We start from the raw sequence: 21,592 nt of genomic DNA on the forward strand, positions 1-21,592 counted from the left end.
ACCAGAGGAAAGACAGTATATACGTCTAATTTTAACCAATAATTATCAGTGTGAAGAAAAAAATACTTTTCACAAAGAACTTCACAAAATTCAAACTCTCTATGATATACCAAATGTTTGGGATATGATCCAAAACTATAAGACAGACAAAGAGATAGGAAAATATGATTCATCATACATAAAAATCCAGTTAAGGATTTCTAAAGTAGCTATTTATGATGGTAATCAAGGATGTCAAAGAAAATATGCCCATAAAAGAACAAACAGGAAATCTCAGGAGAAAACAAACTTTAAAAAGGCTGCATGTGTGCTCTAGAAACAAAAAATTCTTTTGAAGATTTATTTTTATTTATTTTAAAGGTACATTTACAGACACTGAGAGAGGGAAACGTGACTGATGCACTGCCTGCCTGGTCACCGTGACCAGGGCCCCTGATCAAAGACAAAGTCAGGAGGTTTGTCTTCATCTCCTAATGGGTGGCAGGGGCTATCTTACGCTGCTTGTCCCAGGGCATTATCAGGGAGCTGGATCAGAGGGAGAGTAGCTGGATCAGAGGGAGAGTAGCTGGAGGCGGTGGCATAGTGCAGCTTAAGTCCTCACCTTGCATACACCAGGAACCTATATGGGCACCAGTTCTAATCCCAGTGGCCCTGCTTCCCATCCAGCTTCCTATTTATGGCCTGGGAAAAGAAGTCAAGGATGGTCCAAGGCTTTGGGACCCTGCCCCTGTGTGGAAGACCCAGAAGAAGCTCCTGGCTCCTGGCTTCGGGTAGGCTCAGCTTGGCTAAAGAAGGGGAGGGACCACAGTGGGCTGCACATGTGCTAAGTCGGGGAGAGCTCACTTTCGGCTCAACATACTCTACTGGTTCAACTGGGAAAACAATACCGACTTGGCTGACTGCAGCCTCCATCCAAAGTAAGTCCAGTTTGTCCCAGACCTAATTGCCAGTAGGTTCCAGCAAGAAGAAAGAAAAAAAGAAAAGCTATGCAACTGGCACCACTGACAACCCTGCGGTCCAGATGAAAAGTGCCGCTGGTGTCTCCCTAGTCCCAGGCACTGCTAGAACCGGAAAAGATCAGTGGAACATAATGGAAACCCCAGAAGCAAGCCCACACCTGTACAGCCAACTTACCTTCGACAAGATACGAAAATAATTCAGGAGAAAAATCTGGTCTCTAACAAATGTTGTTGGGACAACTGGATAACATCCTGCAGAGGTAAAAAGCAAGACCCCTCACCTGTCACCTTACACAAAAATCAGCTTTCAGTGGATCAAGGACCTAAATCTGCACCCAGAAACCATCCAATTGTTACAGGAAAATATAGGAAGCACTCTCCAACATATGGGATTTACAAAGACTTCTTAGAAAAGACAAAAATAACAAGTAGTGAAGGACAAAATAAACAAATATGACTATATCAAACTAAGAAGCTTCTGTCCAGCAAAGGAAATGATCAACAAAGTGAAGAAGCAAGCAACAGAATGGAGGCAAATCTATGCACACATCACAACGGACAGGGGACTGATAGCGAGGATTTACAAAAGAGCTTCAGAATCTCGACCACGGCAAAACAAACAACCCTATGAGGAAATGGATGGAGGAAATGAACAGACATTTATGAAAGAATAAATTCAAATAGACATATGAAAAAATGCTCAGCTACCCTAGCTATCAGGGAAACAAATAAAAACCACAATGACTTTCCACCTAACTCCAAGGAGACTGGCCTACATTCAGAGCTCTAACACACCTGCTGGTGTGGATATGGGGAGAAAGGTACTCTACTTCACTGCTGGTGGGAGTGCAGGCTAGTACAACCACAATGGAAATCAGTCTGGAGAGTGCTCAGACAACTGAAAATTGGTCTGCCACATGACCCAGCTATCCTACTTCTGGGAACATATCCAAAGGAAATGAAATCTGCATAGGAGAAAGTGACCTGCAATCCTATATTTACAGCAGCACAATCTACAATAGTGAAGATATGGAAACAACCCAGATGCCCATCGAAAGAGGAATGGATAAAGAAACTATGGTACATCTACTCTATGGAATAATGAAATTCTACCATTTGCAATAAATTGTACCAACTAGAGACAATTAAGTTCAGTAAAATAAGTCAATCCCAAAAGGAAAAATACACTTATATAACAGAATGACGGTCTTGTGACTGTTGCTAACGGTGATCACAGTGGGGTGAGGGGAAATACGCAGGGTGGAAGGGGACATATCTGAGCCTAAATAATTGCATCATGGAAAATGAAATTTTTAAAAAAAATCCATCTACAGAAAACATATTTTTAAAGAAAACTGGGGCCTCAGAGACCTATGGAACATGAACAAATGTCCAAAACACGCGTAACTGGAACCAGCACTGTAGTACAGCAAGTGGAGCCACTGCCTACAAGGCCAGGACCCATCTGGGACACAGTCCAAGAACCAGCTGCTCTACTGTTCGACTCCCTAACGTGCTGGTAAAGCACTGGAAGATGACAAATCCTTCAGCACTGCACGCATGGGTGATCTGGATGAAGTCCCCGGCGCTTGAGTTTATTCAAGCTGTATGCTGGCTGCTGCAGCCATTTTGGGTAGTGAAGCAGTCTCTTCTTCTGTTTTTCAAATAAATAAATCTCTATTTCTTGTTACTTTTTTTTTTTAAGGAGGGTGTAGAGAAAAGAGAGATAGACAGGAAAGAAAGCTGACAAAATAATGATCTAATTTCCCCAAAACTTGATCAAAAGTGAACATAAATTTAGAGTCAAAAACCTCAAGAGGATAAAAGGAAAAAACACACAGATGCATGAAAGATCAAGAAAACCAAAGGTTAAAGAAATAATCGGGGTCAACATTTGGTCTAAGTTAAGACACCCACATCCTATATTGAGGTAGCTGGATTCAAGTCTTGATCCTCCATCTAATTCCATGTTTCTACTAATGGGGATAGCTAAAACACGTGGGGTCTTGCCACCACATGGAAGATCTAAACCGTGTTCCAGACTCCCAGTGTCAGATCAGCTGAGCCCTCACTGTGTCGGAGGGATCCGGTGAGTGAAGCAGCAGAAAAATTATTTCTTTGTCTCTTTTTCTCTCTACCTCTCAAATAAATATGAAGTAATCAGAAAAGCAGGCATAGAAAAATGACATACTACATAACAACAAAGAATGGAGACAAAAGTTTTTGGCATGTTTAAAGTACTTCAATAAATTCCAGTCAACATAAAATGGTGCATCTACGAAGGAAAGTAAAATGAAGGTATTTTCAGAAAAATACAATAAGAGAATATGTCTTTACAGATCTGCCTTAAAAGACTGCTAAAAGAAGTTCTAAAGACAGAAGGTGAATGATTCAACAGGAACTTGAATATTTTAAAAAGTACAATAAAAGTTATAAACAAGTGGGTAAATACAAAAAGATAATTCTAATACATTGAAATGTATGATTGTTATTGGATTGAAATACACATATGCAAAATTTAAAGATTTAGCTGATAATTTAGTGATAAATCGACTCTCAGAAATGGTTTCTCCTTTCTTATCCCCCATTTGTATTTACAGAAAAATGGAATACCTGTTTTAGTTTGAGAAAGAAGTTTTCAGTAGTACTACGCTTGCTGAAGGGCCAGAATAATCTTTCATTGGGTGAGCAAACACGAACTTTTGTCTCTAAGAGAAATCGAACCGGCTCCTGTACTTCTGTAATTACCAAATCAACAGCTGTGGTCATAAACAGCACTTTATCTAGAGAGAGGAGGAAGAAGCAAATAAAAAATGTGGAAATATATTTGCTCATACAATTAACATAAAAGTAATGACTTCTACTATCATTAAGATACTGTAGGATAAATCATCAATCAATTCAAAAATAAGCAGAAAAATTAGTATGTTTAAAATACTTTCTTCTTTTCAGAATTCTTGCGTAGACACCAGAAGCAGTAAGTGACAACAGTACATATTTTAAACTAATAAATATACTGTCAAACTGCTTTGCTGGAGTAGCATATGTGTTTTTCAAGGCTCCCTCAGAAGCAGTGGGAATTCTCAACTTTTAAACGTGATCAAAAACAGTACGCTATACGTTTCAACAGTCTGAACCTTATCTAGTTCTCGTAAGTAACAAGGGAAAACATGTTTAATATAGGCATTCAAGCAAAAACCATAACCTTTTCTGGATGGAATATTCTGCAGATTATACATCATTCAAGAATACAAAATGCCTTGAAAAAAGTTTACATATAGTGTATCTGTAAAGCTACACAAGAAATCTTGTTAGGGCCCAGCGCGGTGGCGCAGTGGCTAAAGTCCTCGCCTTGAACGCCCCTGGATCCCATATGGACGCCGGTCCTAATCCCGGCAGCCCTACTTCCCATCCAGCTCCCTGTTTATGGCCTGGGAAAGCAGTCAAGGACGGCCCAAAGCCTTGGGACCCTGCACCCGCTGGGGAGACCCAGAAGAGGCTCCTGGCTTCGGACCAGCATAGCATTGGCCATTGTGCTCACTTGGGGAGTGAATAATCAGACAGAAGATCTTCCTTTCTGTCTCTCTCTATATATCCGCCTTTCCAATGAAAATAAAAATAAAAAAATAAATCTTTAAAAAAAAAAAGAAATCTTGTTACACCAAGTCTCATCAAGAAGGACCTGGGGAAGTATGGTAGACTGACTTTTCCTATAAATTATTTTGAATTTTCAATCCTATGTGCATGGACTAGCTCTAAAAAAATTCAGAAGTACATAAATAAATAAATACATACATATATCAGCAGAAACAGAAAGGAAAAATCAAGACAGAGGAAAAAAAGCAAATAAACAGAACGGTATTTTGTTTATACGGCAAATTCCATAATCAACTCAAAAACTGGCAAAATTCTTCGTTATCATCAAGTTTAGGAAAACACTGGATGCAAGTCAAGCAGATGGTCTTTAGTTTGGATTTCCTTGTGACCACATTTCTGTTTAAGAGCTGGCATTCCGGTATTACCTGCCACAGCAGAATCCCATACCATATTGGAGTGTCAATTTGAGTCCTGTCTGATCTGTTTCAAACCCAGATTTCCACTAATGCTCTCGAGAAAGCAGTAAACAGTGGTTCAAGCACCTAGGCCCCTGCTGCACAAGTGGCAGGCCCTGATGCAGTTGTGGACTCCTGGTTTCAGCCCAGCCCAGTCCTAGCTGCTGTGGCCACTGGGAAGTCCTCTTTCCTCTGTCCCTCACACTCTCACTCTACTTTTCAGACCATGGGGAGGGAAGGGAATAGGAAGGGGAGAATCTTAATTAAAAAATTATTAAAATATAAATGAATAACAATAAAATTTTTGTTCATCTCAGCAACCTGTATCACCTTTAGGTGTTTCTTCATTTATAGCTTGAAAATGTGGGGATTTTGGATTCCAGCTCCCAGTAATAACATAGGACTTTCCATCAGAACTTTTGCCCATAGATTCCTGATGAAGAGAATAAAAACAAATCTTAATACCAAAGTCCATAAAAAACAGCTTGCATCATTTGCTGAGCAACAGGAGTTGAAAAAAAAATTAAAATACAAAATACATATTTTTGCTTTTTAAATTAGGAATGCATATGAACAATTACAATTAAGAACAAAAGCAAGTCAATCATTTATATAAATGTTCCTGCAAAGTTGTATACAAAGCATTCTGTCACGTTACACCAACACTTAAAATTCACTACCTAAATTTTATGCTGAATTTTTCTATCAAATGAATAATTAAGATTTGTGTTGAACGAAAAATAAATATGTACAGGGCAGTGTTGTGGTGCACTGGCTAAGCTACAACTTGGGACGCCCACATACCATATAGGAGTGCCATTTCAAGTCCTGGCTACTCCACACTTCTGATCCAGCTTCACGCTAATGGACTGCAACTCAGTGGATGATAGCCTAAGGACTTGGGTTTCTGACATCCTTGTGGGAGACCCAGACTGCTCTGGCCAGTCTTTGCTTTGTGTACAATTGGGGAGTGAACCAGCAGATGGGAGCTTGCTCTCTCTCTCTCTCTCTCTCTCTCTCTCTCTCTCGTCCTTTGACATCTTCCTTTCAAATAAACAAATGAACCTTAAGTACAAATACATGTAAGGAGTTCCATATATAATAGCAATAATCCTAATACCTCCTATTCTCTGCTAAACACGTAATATTCTACAAAGAGTTATCATACAAAACCTACTTAACACGGAAACAAGAATTATTACACCTCCACAGAGTCAAGCATCCAAGGTTGAGACACTTGATCAAAGTCAGCACTGTAAATACCAAGTCGGGAATAAGGAAATTTCATCTTCATAAATGGCTTCACAGCTTCCAACTACACCTTCGTAAGTATGTTTTAATCTTAGCTGAGATAAAATAACCTTCCCTGTAGCAGCAGTATACAACCTCCAGTAAAGGAAAACTTACCAAATCTAACAAGTGCATGTCACTATTTCGCACATCTTTTCCTGGGCTAAGGAGAAGACCGAAACACCTGTAAAATAAAAACTGACATAAATTTTTTTTGGGAAAAAAAGATAACACACAGAAAAATGGCACATTAGGTCATATTAAAAAAATAAGTCTAAATGCCAGACTCAGAACCCTAACCATGAAAGGATAGAAGATGGAACAAGTTAATCAACTACCTCAACTATAGGCTGGCAACAAAATACCGGGCAAATAGAGACGCTATGATGGACAATGTCAATCAGTGGATTTTTCAACGACCTCATCGTGTTTGGAGAGGCGAGATTGGCAGCAATTCATAACTGGTGATCTATTGAAACCACTTGAGCGAATATCTCAGAGCATGCCCCACATGCGGGACTTGGGGTGGGTGGGAAACCGGGAGGGGCTTCTCCCTCAATATCCCCCTTTACCTCAGATACATGAAGGAAATAATATGGAAATAATACTCTTACCCACTTTCCTGTAGCCCTTGACCCTTTTTACCCAACTTAACTATGTAAAGATTGTCAAAATAAAAAAAGAATTAGAGAGAGAGAGAGAGAATGAAAAAAAAAAAGTCTTACTGATAGAAAAAGAACACTTACTAAAATTTTCAAAGAATTAATTTTGGCCAAAATTACAATACTTATTTTTTTCAATGAAATAAGTAAATTCTGTTTACATGTCACTACATAACTGAACTGGCCTATTCCACTTAACAGAAAGCAACATTTACATTTAAGCTAAATAAAAGGTAATGCTTACCTTTCAATGGCAAGTTCTTTATTGGTTGTTTGTTGCACATAGATGACAATCTTCTTATCAATTCCTTGGCGTAGTTTAAAGCATTGTCTGTCCTTATCCTTGGGAACAGCGCTGTAGACCAACATGATTCATTAACTTTGCAAAACATTTGCTTGTCACACACTAAGGCCATTTTTAAAAAAACAAAGACCACAAATCTGACTCCTTCCTTGCCTGGATTTCAAAAGTTCAAAAAAAAAAGATACTTTCTTAAAATGGTATCACTGTCACTGTGGGTAATCCACCACATACATTATAAAAGATATGGTCAATGATAACCAACTCCCTAACAGGTGCCGCTTAAGCAGTGGTAGGTAATCTGATTACCAAATGAAATATTTCTAGAAATATTAGTGACATTCGCCTGCACACCATTTTCTCTTCTTTCTTCTTAAAAGGCTAAGTACATGTCTATGGCAATACACAAATCTAAATTTTGCTGGGCTCTTGTGTATGTAAATTTTACTGGGATCTCAAGTAGGCACAGCTTTTTTTTTTTTTTAAGATTTATTTTTACTGGAACTTTACCCTGTTAGCTCTACCTTCAGACCAGAGAAGGTCTCCCCAAGAAGCCACTGAACTTATCTGGACAATAAGATGCTGGACTTTATGCTAGATATATGCTTGCAATGAAGGAATCTCAACTGAACTTGAACTGTGGTTATGCAGCAAGGTGGAGGAATCCACCATGGGGGGAGGGTTGTGGGAGAGGTGGGGGGAATCCCAGTGCCTATAAAACTGTATCACATAATAAAAAATAAATAAATAAAATTTTTAAAAAAGAGAAAAAAGATTTATTTTTATTGGAAAGGCAGATATACAGAGAGAGACAGAGAGGAAGATCTTCCGTCCGATGATTCACTCCCCAAGTGAGCGCAACGGCCGATGCTATGCCGGTCCGAAGCCAGGAGCCTCTTCTGGGTCTCCCGTGCGGGTGCAGGGTCCCAAGGCTTTGGGCCATCCTCGACTGCTTTCTCAGGCCACAGGCAGGGAGCTGGATGGGAAGCGGGGCTGCCGGGATTAGAACCGGCGCCCATATGGGATCCCAGACGTGCAAGGCGGGGGCCTTAACCACTGCGCCATTGCACCGGGCCCAAGTATACACAGCTTTATAACATAATGTAGTGATACCATTAGTGGAGACTAGGTAGTCAGATGAAGCCGAGAGTAAAAAAAACAGTGTTGAAAAATACTGTTCATTTGAAGCACAGTGGCACTAAGAGAACAAACAACTTGTGGGTAATTTATAATAGATTGGAAAATCAAAGAAGCTTTGCAAAGGAGTCTGTAAGTAATGATCAGGTTAAAACAAAACATATATATAGCAACTGTTAAACATTTGTGGTGTCTTACAATTTTCGCCCTATAAGAGACGACTGGGTCTCAGTTTAACTGTTAACAGATGCATGGTTCCATGTGTTCTGCGTGTGTTGAAGTATAATGATGTATATGTAATGACATTTTCTCTCACCTCTCTGCAACTTAAATGGGTACACAAAACTGTCTGTGCAGCCCCAAATCTGAAGGGGCGCATTAACAGAAAGCAGGGTGTCATCACTGAGAATCCAGACCATGTTATGGTACTAGAATTACATAACAGAATGACTCCAAGCCCGGAACTGAACACGTAATTTCTATTGTAAGCCAAGAAACAGGTCCACGCTCAATTTTTCTAGGTTTATCTACCTGTAAAATAAACATATTAATTACACTGTATCATAAAATTATCTGGGGGATAACTTAAGATAAAAATGCTTGATGCGAGCACTGCAACATGGCAGTTAGGCTGTCACCTGCAACATGCAAACTGTATACAAATGTTGGTCTGAGTCTCAGCTGTTTCACTTCTGACAGCTCTGTGATAAGGTACTTGAAAGGCAGTGGCAGATGACAAGCACCTGAGCCTGGCCACCCGAATGGGAGACCCACTCGCACTTCGTAGGCTCCTGGCCACCCACGTGGGAGACCCACATGCACTTCGTAGGTTCCTGGCCACCCACGTGGGAGACCCACACGCACTTCATAGGCTCCTGGCCATCCGTGTGGGAGACCCATGTGCACTTCATAGGCTCCTGGCTCCAGACTGACTCAACTCAGCCTGCTGCCTGCTGAGGCTTTCGGTGAGTGAACCAGAGGACGGACAATCTCTCTGTCATTACCTTACAAACAAGCAAAATAAATCTTAAAAAGAAAAAATAAGTGCTTCTGGAAGGCATAAATAAAACATCTTCCTAAGGCCTAAATTTAAAAATAGGTTTTTAATTATAATTCTGTAAAAATTATACTTTTCAGGAACATGAAGGGCTAAAGTCTTCCAACTGCTATTAATGGTATAATAAAACCACATTCAATCTTGTAAGGAGGGGAGAAACGGAAGGGCAGGAGAAACACAAGGAGAAAAAGACAGAAAGGGAGATATATATCTCCTATATCTATCTATCTATATAGATATAGATAGGGAGATAAATAGATATAGATAGATAAATATAAAGGGAGACAGAAGGAACATACACCATAGGAAAAAAATAACCTCCCAGTGTTGCTCTGAGGACTAGATCTAACAAGAAGGCTTAGAGCCTGCACACTTCCGTTCTCACACCGAAGCTGAGGCAGCACGGAAACTAAATTGGCCACCAGAGGGCGAAACAATTCCAAAGTCTCAAGACAGCAAATACCAGTTTCCCCAACAAATGAACTAGTTACTGTGCATTTTCAGACAAAAGTGGACATCATTTATGTTTTGACATAGTTTCATTTTATTGTTCTATGAAGCTGTCATAGAGGAAAGAGTTCTACACCTAACTAATGGTTAGGATCCAAAGAAACATTCTGTCATACTGTCTGCACAATCAGGCATTTTGCCAATCATAATCTTTAAAGTAAAAAAAAAAAAAAAGATGATTTTAGAGTCCAGTCACCTTGTTGTGTAATGAAATTACTGATAGGATATGTAAACAAACTTGGGAAAAAGTCAAAGTACTAACACTAATAATAAACCTACATTTTTTGTAGCTCTGGCTACAGAAAGCTACGCAGCAGACACAAGCCTTATTTCTTCTCTTCCAGAGTGCTCAAATTAGCTAAAACAGTAAAATGATTTAAAAAGCCTTATGACCTTTAGATTAAAACAAGGCAAACAACCATATACAACAGAAGTGCAAAACACAGTAACAAATCTAGCCCATGTAAATTCAGTCTCATTTCTTCCTTTTAAAAAATTCTTATTTTTATTTCATTTGAAAGGTAAGCAAAGAGATACCCAGAAGATCTTTCATTCACTTTTTTACTTCCCAAATACCCAGAACAGCTGGGCTAGGCCAGCCCACAGTCAGGGCTAAGAATTCAACCCACATTTCTCCATCGAGAGAGCCAGGGATCCAAGTACTTGAGACCATCACTTGCCGTCTCCCCGTCTAAACTGTAGCAGAAAGCTGTTTCAAGAGGTGAAGGTGGGGGGCCAGTGGTGTACTGCAGTGAGTAACAGAGCTGCCTACAATGCCAGCATCCTCTATGGGCACCAGTTTGTGTACTGGTTACTCAACTTCCAGTTTGCCTCCTGTTAATGGTCTGAGAAAAGGACAGAGGATGGCCCAAGCATTTGGGCACAGTAACTACATGGAGAGTGAGATGAAGCTCCTGGTCTTGGTGTGGCCCAGTGCTGATCGTAGTGGTCATCTGGGGAGCCACAGCACTGAGGGATCATCTCTAACTCAGACTTTCAAAATGAATAAATATATTTTTTTTAAAGATTTATTTTTATTATTTTTTTATTGGAAAGGCAGATATACAGAGAAGAGAGACAGAGAGGAAGGTCTTCCGTCCGATGAGTCACTCCCCAAGTGAGCACAACGGCCGATGCTATGCCGGTCCGAAGCCAGGAGCCTCTTCCGGGTCTCCCACGCAGGTGCAGGGTCCCAAAGCTTTGGGCCATCCTCGACTGCTTTCCCAGGCCACAGGCAGGGAGCTGTATGGGAAGCGGGGCTGCCGGGATAGAACCGGCGGCCATATGGGATCCCGGGCGTGCTAGGCGAGGACCTTAACCACTTGCGCCACTGCTCCGGGCCCAATAAATATTTTTTTAAAATAAAGAAACGGAGGCAGACTTTGAATGCAGGCACTTGAGCACAGGATACCGAAGTTACTAAAGTAAACAATGATATAACTGTTATACTAAATGCCCATGTCAGGCCATACTTCTTATCAACTATCAGCTAGATACTAAGTTTGACCCCCAAAAAAGGTAAAATGAGTAAAATTAGAAGTCTTACCTAAAATAACCTTTACCGTCATCTTCTTTGATCTCTAAAGACACAGAGAAGGTAAAGATGTCGCTCTCGGGAGTCTGCGGCGCAGCAGCGGACAGGGGAGTCTGCTTGGCCGAACGGCGGAAGGCAGTGGCAAAACTGTAAAGTATCCGGCTGACCTACAACCAGACACATCAGTGTGGTGTAAGACATACAACACTGTTATGGGGGAAAGCATATCCATTTTTTGGGTGTAATCAGCTTTTCTTTTCACATTTCTTTGGGAAAATTCTCTAACTAGCCCTTTGCAATAAAAAACACTAAAATCAGAGAAGAGGTTTTAGAAAAATAAATGATTATACATATAGGAAATCCAAGTGAAAAATAATTTAATAAATGGCTAGAAACAATCTGGACATCTTTTTTACAACAAAAACAGTCCTAACAAGCTTAGATGTAAATAAGAGAATGGCTTGCAAATGTGTCACTGTTGGAACCATGATGGCTATACAACCAAGAAGCGGCCAACTGGCTCACAGCACTCTTTTACCAGCTGCAACAGTGAGGGGTTTGCTGCACATGCACTTTATTAGTTGGCTCTCAAAGACTTACAGCTTCTTGTATTTCACACCGGAAGACATGTATTCTGAAGAGTTCTGCATTATAATGACTTTCTGTGAAAGCAAAACAGTCACTTTCAGGAGTTCCATCATGCCCGCGGACGCAGAAGAGGATCTTGTAGATGGGGTAGTTGGCTATTTCAGTGTTTGTCTGAGGATCTAAGAGTCTGTCCAAAAAAAGAGAATACAAAGAAATTTCAGGAATTATAAGCAACTTACAATATATTCATATTAGCATTTGAAGACTCCAGCCACTGTTGCTATGGTAATCATATTCATCTTAAGCCTTAATCAACTCATATGTGTTATTAAGTTACATATTACATAACTGAAAAACTGTACAAGCTCATATTCCAGGGAGCAGAAAGGTAAAAATAATATCAACAAGCACAAATGTTTAATACAGTATACACCTAACTAATGCCAGGATCAATTGTACTACTTTTAGGTCTCTAAGGCAGTGCTTCTGATTAATTCCCAAAAAAATGGTCTACTCTGTCTTACGATTTTAAAAAACTAAAGACAGAGGCAGCCCTGTAGCACAGTGCATCAATCTGCCACCAGTGACAGCAGCATTTCAAACAGGTGTTGATCTGTGCCCAGCTCCATGCTAATGGCCTGCGGAGGTCAGCAGAAGACGGCCATATAACACATGGGTGAAGGTTCTGGCACCTGACTTCAGCCTGGTCCACTGCTGGCCATTGTAGTCAATGGGGGAGTGAATCAGAACATAAAAGAGCTCTCTCTAAAATTCTAATTTCTAAAATATATAAATAAATCATCTTAAAAAAGTGATATACTATGTCAGACATTTTTGTGATTCATGGCAAATAAGGTGGGAAAGATTAAACAAACTGCAAACGCTCAAACTCACTGAAAATCAAAACACAGTATTCACTCAAAACCTATTAACTGAAGAAATACTCAGACAGCAACCAGAACATTTCAAACTCCAAGGCCTCTAAGGACACAACTGTGGAGGTCTCTGTAAGGAAGCTAAGGCACTTCTCTTTTTTCCAGTTTATTCACTTTTTTATATTTAGAAGGCAGAGAGGGAGACAGAGAGAGAAAGGCATCTTCCTTTTACTGGTTCACTCCCCAAACGTTTTTCAACAGCTAGGGATTGGTCAGACTAAAGCTAAGAGCCATGGACTCCATCCAGGTCTCCCACAAGGGTGGCGGGGCCCCAGGCATTCGAGGCCTTAATTCATTCCTCCAGGTTGTACTAGGGATGCCAGATCAAGAGAAGAGATGGAGCTTGGTGCCATGCATTCCAACATGGCACGTGAGCTTCTCAAGAGAGATGTGAACCTGTGGGGCCATGACATGGACCCAAGCGGTTTTGCAACTCTAACACTACATGGGCAGAGCTGCTTTGGGGAAAGTCGAAAGAGCCCTGTGTGCAAAGGGAGTTTCTAGAAAGAGAATCTTCCATGAAGGCACACTTATGAAAAATTTGAAAATGTGAGGCCTGTCAGACTAGTTCTTTAGTACATCACAGAACAACTGGTATATTTCTAGTGTAACAAAGTTCAACTTCAGGGAATATTCACTTAAAAACAGTAATAAATCGGCACTAAACAAATTTCACTGGGTTTCCTCCCCCCAAAAAGCTTCTCATAAATATATCATTAGAATGTGTTAAGTCTTTAAGAGGTGGGTTTTAATTAACCATTATACAATTCCTATAAAGATCCAAATGTTTACAGAAGATATTGAGAAACACTCTTACACTGTTGCCATTGGATATTTTCAGATCGGCCATTTGGTATTTACATCAAAAGCAATAAAAATGATTCCTTCTAAGAACTGATTCTAAGGAAAATTTGAAAAAGTGTATAAAGATTGAGGTCATAATACCTAGTTATATAGTGTTGCTGCCATTTTCAGAGTGAACCAGATGATAGAAGGTCTTTCTTTCATTTTGTGTGTAACTCTGCCTTTCAAATAAATAATCTTCATATAAATCATATATTCTTAAATCTCTATTTATTAAGTAACTACATCCTATGTATTAATATTAGCTATTATTAGCAGCATTTTTCTTACCCCCAAAAAATGTTTCAAACCCTAAAAATGTCTGACATATGAAACTGGCTAATTATGTGTCACCCATTCTTGTGTTTTCATAATATACTTACTAATTTGTAAAGAGGTTCAAGAATATACAGCTGAGTGAAAAAGCATGTTGCAAGACTCAGAAAAGTTAATTGTAATAGCTGCATATCTATATCCACATAATAAACGTAGCTACACAGTCACAGACATTGCACATATCAATAGACAAACAGGGTGTTAATACACGAAGAAGTAAACTATTTTTATCAACAGGAGAGCAAAATGAAGGGTTTTCCTTGTTTTTCTTTCTGTTTCCTGTTTTGCTTGTTTGGGTCCTCTAAATATTTGGAAGCAAGCATGTACTATGTAAATTTCTATTTTTCTTTCTATTGTTGATTTTGTATCATGACTTTTCATTTAAGGGAATGTACAGTAGTTATGTAATGGAGACTAACAACCAGATGTGAGGATGCAGTGTGGTCGGCATCTCTGTTTCCAGACAAAGATGGACTTACATTGAAACTGTTTATATTATATTTTGACAATAGGATTCTGGACTCTCTGCCATTGTCCATGCCCGCAATGATGAACATATGACTGAGTATGAAGAACTATATGTTAATGATGATATAAAGGAACTGGGGGGGGAGGGAACTAGGGAGGGGATAGGGGAATATGGAACTGTATCGTAAAATGATAGCAATAATAATAAAATGTGAAAAAAAATATTTATTTATTTACTTATTTAAAGGTAGGATGACAGAGAGAAGGGGGGGGGGGGGAAGAGATAGAGGGAGGAGGGAAAGAAGTTCATTCCCAAACTGTCCAACAGCCGGATCAGGGTGAGGATGAAACCGGATGCAGGACTCCACCGTGGTTTCCCACACGGGTGGCAGGTCAGCTGTGGTGTCTCCCCAGGTGCAACAGCAGGAAGCTAGGATATCAAGTGGAGCAGCCCAGACTGAAATCAACGCTCTGAAATTGGATAATGGGACCGCAAATAATGGCTTAACCCACTGTACCATAAGCTGGCCCAACCCTGCTTCCCTTCCAGCTCCCTGCCTGTGGCCTGAGAAAGCAGTCGAGGACGGCCCAAAGCTTTGGGACCCTGCACCCACGTGGGAGACCCAGAAGAGGCTCCTGGCTTCGGGCATAGTATCGACCCGTTGCGGCTCACTTGGGGAGTGAATCATCGGACGGAAGATCTTCCTCTCTGTCTCTCCTCTCTGTATATCCGCCTTTCCAATAAAAAATAATAAAAATAGGGCCCGGCGCGGTGGCGCAAGTGGTTAAAGGTCCTCGCCTTGCACGCCCGGGATCCCATATGGGCGCCGGTTCTAATCCCGGCAGCCCCGCTTCCCATACAGCTCCCTGCCCGTGGCCTGGGAAAGCAGTCGAGGACAGCCCAAAGCTTTGGGAACCTGCACCCGCGTGGGAGACCAGGAAGAGGCTCCTGGCTTCGGATCGGCATAGTATCGGCCCGTTGCGCTCACTTGGGGAGTGAATCATCGGACGGAAGATCTTCCTCTCTCTCTCTCCTCTGTGTATATCCGCCTTTCCAATTAAAAAAATAATAAAAATAAATCTTTAAAAAAAATAATAATAATAATAAAAATAAATCTTTAAAAAAAAAATAACAGAGAAAGTAAGTTACTTCATTTTACCTGTACCCATCTGTTTTAGCCAATTCCTGAGCTAGTTTACACAGATATTTTATTGGTTACTTTTGCTATCTGTTCTAGCTAGCATTAAAAACAGCCATTTCCAGAGCCTTTTCTAAACTTCAGTTTCCTCATCTTAAACTCAAGAGGTTACTGCAGCACTAGTCACCACAGGCAAGAAACACAAACAATCCACGTGCCCGTCAGTGCACGACTGGCAGGGTACACAAGGGGATACCCTGGGCCACCAAGTGCATGACAGCACAAGTACACCTGCAGGTCATCATGCTATAACGAAGTAAGTACAAAAAGACGGGAACCACACAATCTCACGTGTGGAATCTGCAACAGTTGGTCTCACGGAAAGTAAAAGTAAACTGGTTCTCATTAGCAATGGGAAGACTAGCAATCAGGGAGGAACAGGGCAAGACCGATTAATGGGCAGTACTGCACAGGAAAGTGACGATAAATAACAATAGTGCAATATGCATTTCTGTAATAATATAAAAACTAGAAAATATTTTGGGCCCGGCGTGGTGGCGCAAGTGGTTAAGGTCCTCGCCTTGCACATCCGGGATCCCATATGGGTGCCGGTTCTAATCCCAGCAGCCCCGCTTCCCATACAACTCCCTGCCTGTGGCCTGGGAGAGCAGTCGAGGATGGCCCAAAGCTTTGGGACCCTACACCCGCGTGGGAGACCCAGAAGAGGCTCCTGGCTTCGGATCAGCATAGCATCGGCCGTAGCGGTCACTGGGGAGTGAATCATCGGACGGAAGATCTTCCTCTCTGTCTCTCCTCTCTGTGTATCCGCCTTTCCAATAAAAATAATAAAAATAAATCTTTAAAAAAAACTAGAAAATATTTTAATATTTTCATCATAAAAAATGTTAAATGTTTGATTACAGATATATTTGTCCTAATTGGACATTATAAAATGTATGGAAATATCTGCTACCTCATAAAATGTACAATTTTCATGTGTCAAAATTTTTAAACTTTTTAAATTAAGAGGTTATTTTGAAATAGTTAATATGTGTCAACAGGTTTTATAATTTAAAAACTTAGCATACAACCTTATTCTGATATAATGTTAAACAGTGTCATTATAATCAGAATATGGAAAACAAATTAATAGTAGGCGTATTGTCAGGTTAAATATTTCAATTATCCCTAAATCCCTTATACTTCTTTTTTTTTTTTTTTTAAAGATTTATTTTTATTATTTTTTCATTGGAAAGGCGGATATACAGAGAGGAGAGACAGAGAGGAAGATCTTCCGTCCGATGATTCACTCCCCAAGTGAGCGCAACGGGCCGATACTATGCCGATCCGAAGCCAGGAGCCTCTTCCGGGTCTCCCACGCGGGTGCAGGTTCCCAAAGCCTTGGGCTGTCCTCGACTGCTTTCCCAGGCCACAGGCAGGGAGCTGGAAGGGAAGCGGGGCTGCCGGGATTAGAACCGGCGCCCATATGGGATCCCGGGCGTGCAAGGCGAGGACCTTTAACCACTTGCGCCACCGCGCCGGGCCCAATCCCTTATACTTCTAACGTGCTAAATGTGATTGGGATGAGGCGAGTGCCAAAACAGTATTACAAACCAGTTACCAGTTTTCCCAATGTCACAATCCTCGGAGGACATGTAAGTGCCAAATTAAGCATTACATGAATAAACAAGCATGGTTTGTATTCACTGCCGCTTCTTCCTGACCAGGTCAACTGTACAGGGATGTCCGGGAGCCGGCCTCACCTCACAGTCCCTTCGGACACACTGGGCACGGACAGGGTGACGCCCAGGGAGATCTGACCCTGGCTCCGCAGGATGGACATCATCCTCAAGGCCTCCACTTCACTCCGGGGGGCGTTCACGGAAGCACAGCCCAAGTACGTCAGTTTACTGAAAACTACGCTGTCCTCCTCAGCCACGGGGGTGAAAGGACTCGACACGTCCGAATCTGAAAGATACAACAAGCACACGGTTATTTTCACTTTGGTATTTTACCTACACCAGTAGCAATTAAATATTGACAGGTAAAAATTGACACTTTAAAAGTAAAGCCAGAGGAAGTATCCCTCAGAAGAGACAGGAAGCTTCACATGAAACATCTGCTGGTAACACCGCCCTTCTTAGGTACAGCTCGAGCAGTCCACCCCCGAAGGGACCTGAGATTTTGATCCGATTTCGCCTTTTGGGCTCTTCTAATTTCCTTGACTTGCGAACTTACACTTAGGCCGAGTATATAGTATTCTGAAACAACTTCTGATTTTCACTGTTGTAAGCATTTTAAAATCCATCATCTTGGTGATTTTATCACGTCCTCTTAATCTCCCTTTGTCTTTCTCCAAAGCCATCTGCAGGATTACGCCTCACTTTTCCAGACGAGCCTTCTACCCGTCCTTTCCCTCCTTTCTTGCTAGGACGCTGTGTCCCTTGTTCTCATGCTCCTTTCTCTACTTGGCAAATACTTTATAAAATCAGAAAGGCCGGGAGCAAGCACATTTGAACATCACCACTCGCCTCCATTTCTCTACCATCAAACTCAAATGTCCTCTTATAGACCAATTTTTAAGCATTTTGAGAAAATAGTGCTAGTGTCATTAACTACCACTTCTTTTCCTTCGGTTTAACAGGAACATATGTAGAGGGAAGTCAGAATGATACACACATGAATTCCTTTCATACATTCCCAGGTCTAGGATCTGGGGATTCTACATGCCCACAGAAAACGGGTTTGCATGTTCTTCTCAAGCCAAGGGTAGGGCAGACACTCAAATATTAAAAACAATAACCTTCAGTAACGCAAGCAATGCAGCAATCCTAACCTCCTTGTCCAGGTCTCACGGGCAGGCTCATTTCCGGCTTCTGGAGCGCAGCTAACGGCACAGGGTTAATGGTGGATGAAGCTGAAAGCTGACTAGAAAGAGGCCCATCTCCGTCACCGTCCAACTGGGGCCTTTCCAGCAGTTCCTTGTCGCCCGGCTGGTCGTCCACTGGAGGATCCATCAGCACGTCTGCTAGCTCTTTCTGCAGCTGCTGCTCACTTCCATTGCCTATAATCTAAAGGTCACAACACACGGGGTCAGCAGACTGAAAACCAGAGGTCAGACCTCAAACACTTCACATTCTAAAATATCGCCACATTCTAAGAGATCCTTGCAGTGTGTTTTGAAAATCAAAATTTGCAACAAAAATAAGGCTTTTAGCTGCTCTCATAAACTATATGTACAATGTGAATTTACACTGAAAAATCAGAAATAGGGGCTGGTGCTGTGGCACTGTGTGCTAAGCTTCCACCTATGATGTTAGCATCCCATGTAGGAGACAGTTTGTGTCCTGGCTGCTCCACTTCCCATCCAGCTCCCAGCCTATGGCCTGGGAAAGCAGCGGATAATGGCTGAAGTCCTTGGGCCACTGCAGCCTATGGGCTCCTGGCTTCAGAATGGCTCAGCTTCAATCATCGCAGCCATTTGGGGTGTATTCTAGTGGACAAAAAGATCTTTGTCTCTCTTCTCTATAAATATGCCTTTCAAAAGAAAAAAAAAGAAAAGAAAAACTTAAACTAGAGACACATTTGATATTTTGCCGATGTTATTCAAGTTTTCCACAGTGTTCTAAACAATAATCAAAATACATGCAATTTCATTTGATGAAAAGCTACATTTTTAAACCAAACAGCATTAGTGACTTCTTTTACCTACAGGGTAAAAGAAAAACGCACTTTTTTTCAAAGTTATCAACAGAAAGAAACATCTTTAGCACACAGTCGTGAGACACTTGATTAAGCTGGGCAGTAGTTAGGAATAAAGGCAGTGTATTCAATAACACAGGGCATTACTGCAGAATCATAAATGTTTTATTATCTATGAACCAGGAAGTAAACCAGTACAAAACCAAGCGATATGATCAAGGTTAACATAACTGTGATGAAGCTTTGGATTATCACAAGATGCTGATTTGAGGATGACTAGAAAAATTAACACAAGACATACTTTAGAAAAAGGGAGCCATGGGAAACATGGTGCCTGCAAGGGGGAGTTGACTGAAGACTGAAACCTGACTGGTTCAAAGGCTGGAGCTGTGGGATTATTCTAACAGAAACATTGCAGGCTACCAAGAAACCCAACTGAAACACCTTGTATTATTTTCATCTTTTGTAACTATAAAATGTGAAGACTTCTAGGATGTTAACTATGGCTATTTTTTTTTTTACAGATTATTTTATTTCAAACGCAAAGGTAAAAAAAAAAAAAAAAAAAAAAACCAGGAAGAAACAGAGATCTTCCATTCACCGGTTCAATCCCCACAATAATGGCCACAGCAGCAGGGGCTAGGCCAGGTACAAACTGGTAGAAACCAGTTAACCAGGAACTTTATGTGAGCGGCAAGGCCTAAAGGATTTGAGCCATGTTCTGCTGCTTTCCCAGGGTCAGAGTGTAGCAGCTAGGACTGTAGGTGTCTCAGGTGGCAGTTTAACCCAATGAAACAAAATGCTGGTCCCTAATGAACAAGTCTTTTTTTTCCCCCTGCTAATTTTCCCAAGGAAATTCCAACACTTCAAGTACTCTTGCCTTAAAAACACAGATTTCAGGGCCCAGTTAAAGTCCCAGCTTTGTGGCTCTGGGATCCTGTATGGACGCTGGTTCTAAACCCAGCTGCTCCACTTCCCATCCCATTCCTTCCCGTGCCCTGGGAGAGCAATGGAGGACGACCCAAAGCCTTGGGATGCCACACCTGTATGGAAGACCAGGAAGAAGCTCCTGGTTTTCAATCAGCTCAGCTCTGGCAATTACTGCCATGGGCCCAGTGTGGTGGCGCAAGTGGTTAAGGTCGCCGCCTTGCACACCCGGGATCCCATATGGGCGCCAGTTCTAATCCCGGCAGCCCTGCTTCCCTTCCAGCTCCCTGCCTGTGGCCTGAGAAAGCAGTCGAGGACGGCCCAAAGCTTTGGGACCCTGCACCCGCGTGGGAGACCCAGAAGAGGCTCCTGGCTTTGGACCAGCATAGCATCGGCCGTTGCGCTCACTTGGGGAGTGAATCATCGGACGGAAGGTTTTCCTCTCTGTCTCTCCTCTCTGTATATCTGCCTTTCCAATAAAAAAAATAATAAAAATAAATCTTTTTTTAAAAAAAGAAAGAAAATGAACCTGCGGATAGATCTTTCTCTGTTTCTCCTCTCTGTAAATCTGACTTTCCAATAAAAATGAATCTTAAAAAAAAAAAAAAAATACAGGCATATTGGCTTCAACCAACAAGTTCTGTTTTTTTTAACTCAATTATATACTCACTGTATATCTAAAGCTATTGCTAATGGCACTACAAATAGGTGCTGTTATTTTACTTTTTTAAAAAAAAATTTTCTGGTAATTTTTAAGATCTTGCATCCGCTGGTTCATTCCTTAAATGGCTGAAAAGGCTTGAACTAAGCCAATGCAGCACCTACATTTTAACACATTCACCTACCACAGAAATATACCTATTCTTGAAAGAAAATTTTATCCTGTCTTTGTATTTATCTTTCTTCCCTGTTTATAAACCATTTGAGTTTTTTTTTAATTTATTTAAAATGCAGAGTTACATGGAGGAGGGAGGAAGAGAGAGAGAGAGAAAGAGAAGAAAGCTCTTCCACTTGCTAACTCACTCTTCAAATGGCCGCAACAGCCAGCCCGGGCCAGGCTGCAGCTGGAACCCCAGAGCTTGCAGAATCACCCTCCCAGTCACAGGAAGCCAGACATTTGGACCACCTTTCACTGGTGTTTCCCAGGCTCTG

General features: G+C 41.2%; 1 protein-coding gene across 3 annotated transcripts in view; it reads right to left on the minus strand.

The window, feature by feature from the left end:
• Positions 1–21,592, minus strand: part of RABGAP1 (RAB GTPase activating protein 1) — a 165,154-nt gene that overhangs the window by 104,653 nt on the left and 38,909 nt on the right. For 2 of the 3 annotated variants that reach the window (XM_040963469.1, XM_040963470.1), the window contains exons 3-10: positions 18,648–18,882; positions 17,575–17,779; positions 12,103–12,277; positions 11,515–11,669; positions 7,208–7,318; positions 6,419–6,485; positions 5,342–5,444; positions 3,573–3,742 (exon numbers count right to left, since the gene is read on the minus strand). In XM_040963469.1, the coding sequence (XP_040819403.1) occupies positions 3,573–3,742; positions 5,342–5,444; positions 6,419–6,485; positions 7,208–7,318; positions 11,515–11,669; positions 12,103–12,277; positions 17,575–17,779; positions 18,648–18,882 (1,221 nt within the window). Of the gene's footprint in view, positions 1–3,572; positions 3,743–5,332; positions 5,445–6,418; positions 6,486–7,207; positions 7,319–11,514; positions 11,670–12,102; positions 12,278–17,574; positions 17,780–18,647; positions 18,883–21,592 lie in introns of all 3 variants that reach the window. The other variant, XM_040963468.1, reaches the window with a different exon arrangement.

This window comes from Ochotona curzoniae, unplaced genomic scaffold (assembly GCF_017591425.1).
Source record: "Ochotona curzoniae isolate NIBS_2020 unplaced genomic scaffold, NIBS_Ocur_1.0 scaffold_3208, whole genome shotgun sequence".
Classification (NCBI taxonomy): domain Eukaryota; kingdom Metazoa; phylum Chordata; class Mammalia; order Lagomorpha; family Ochotonidae; genus Ochotona; species Ochotona curzoniae.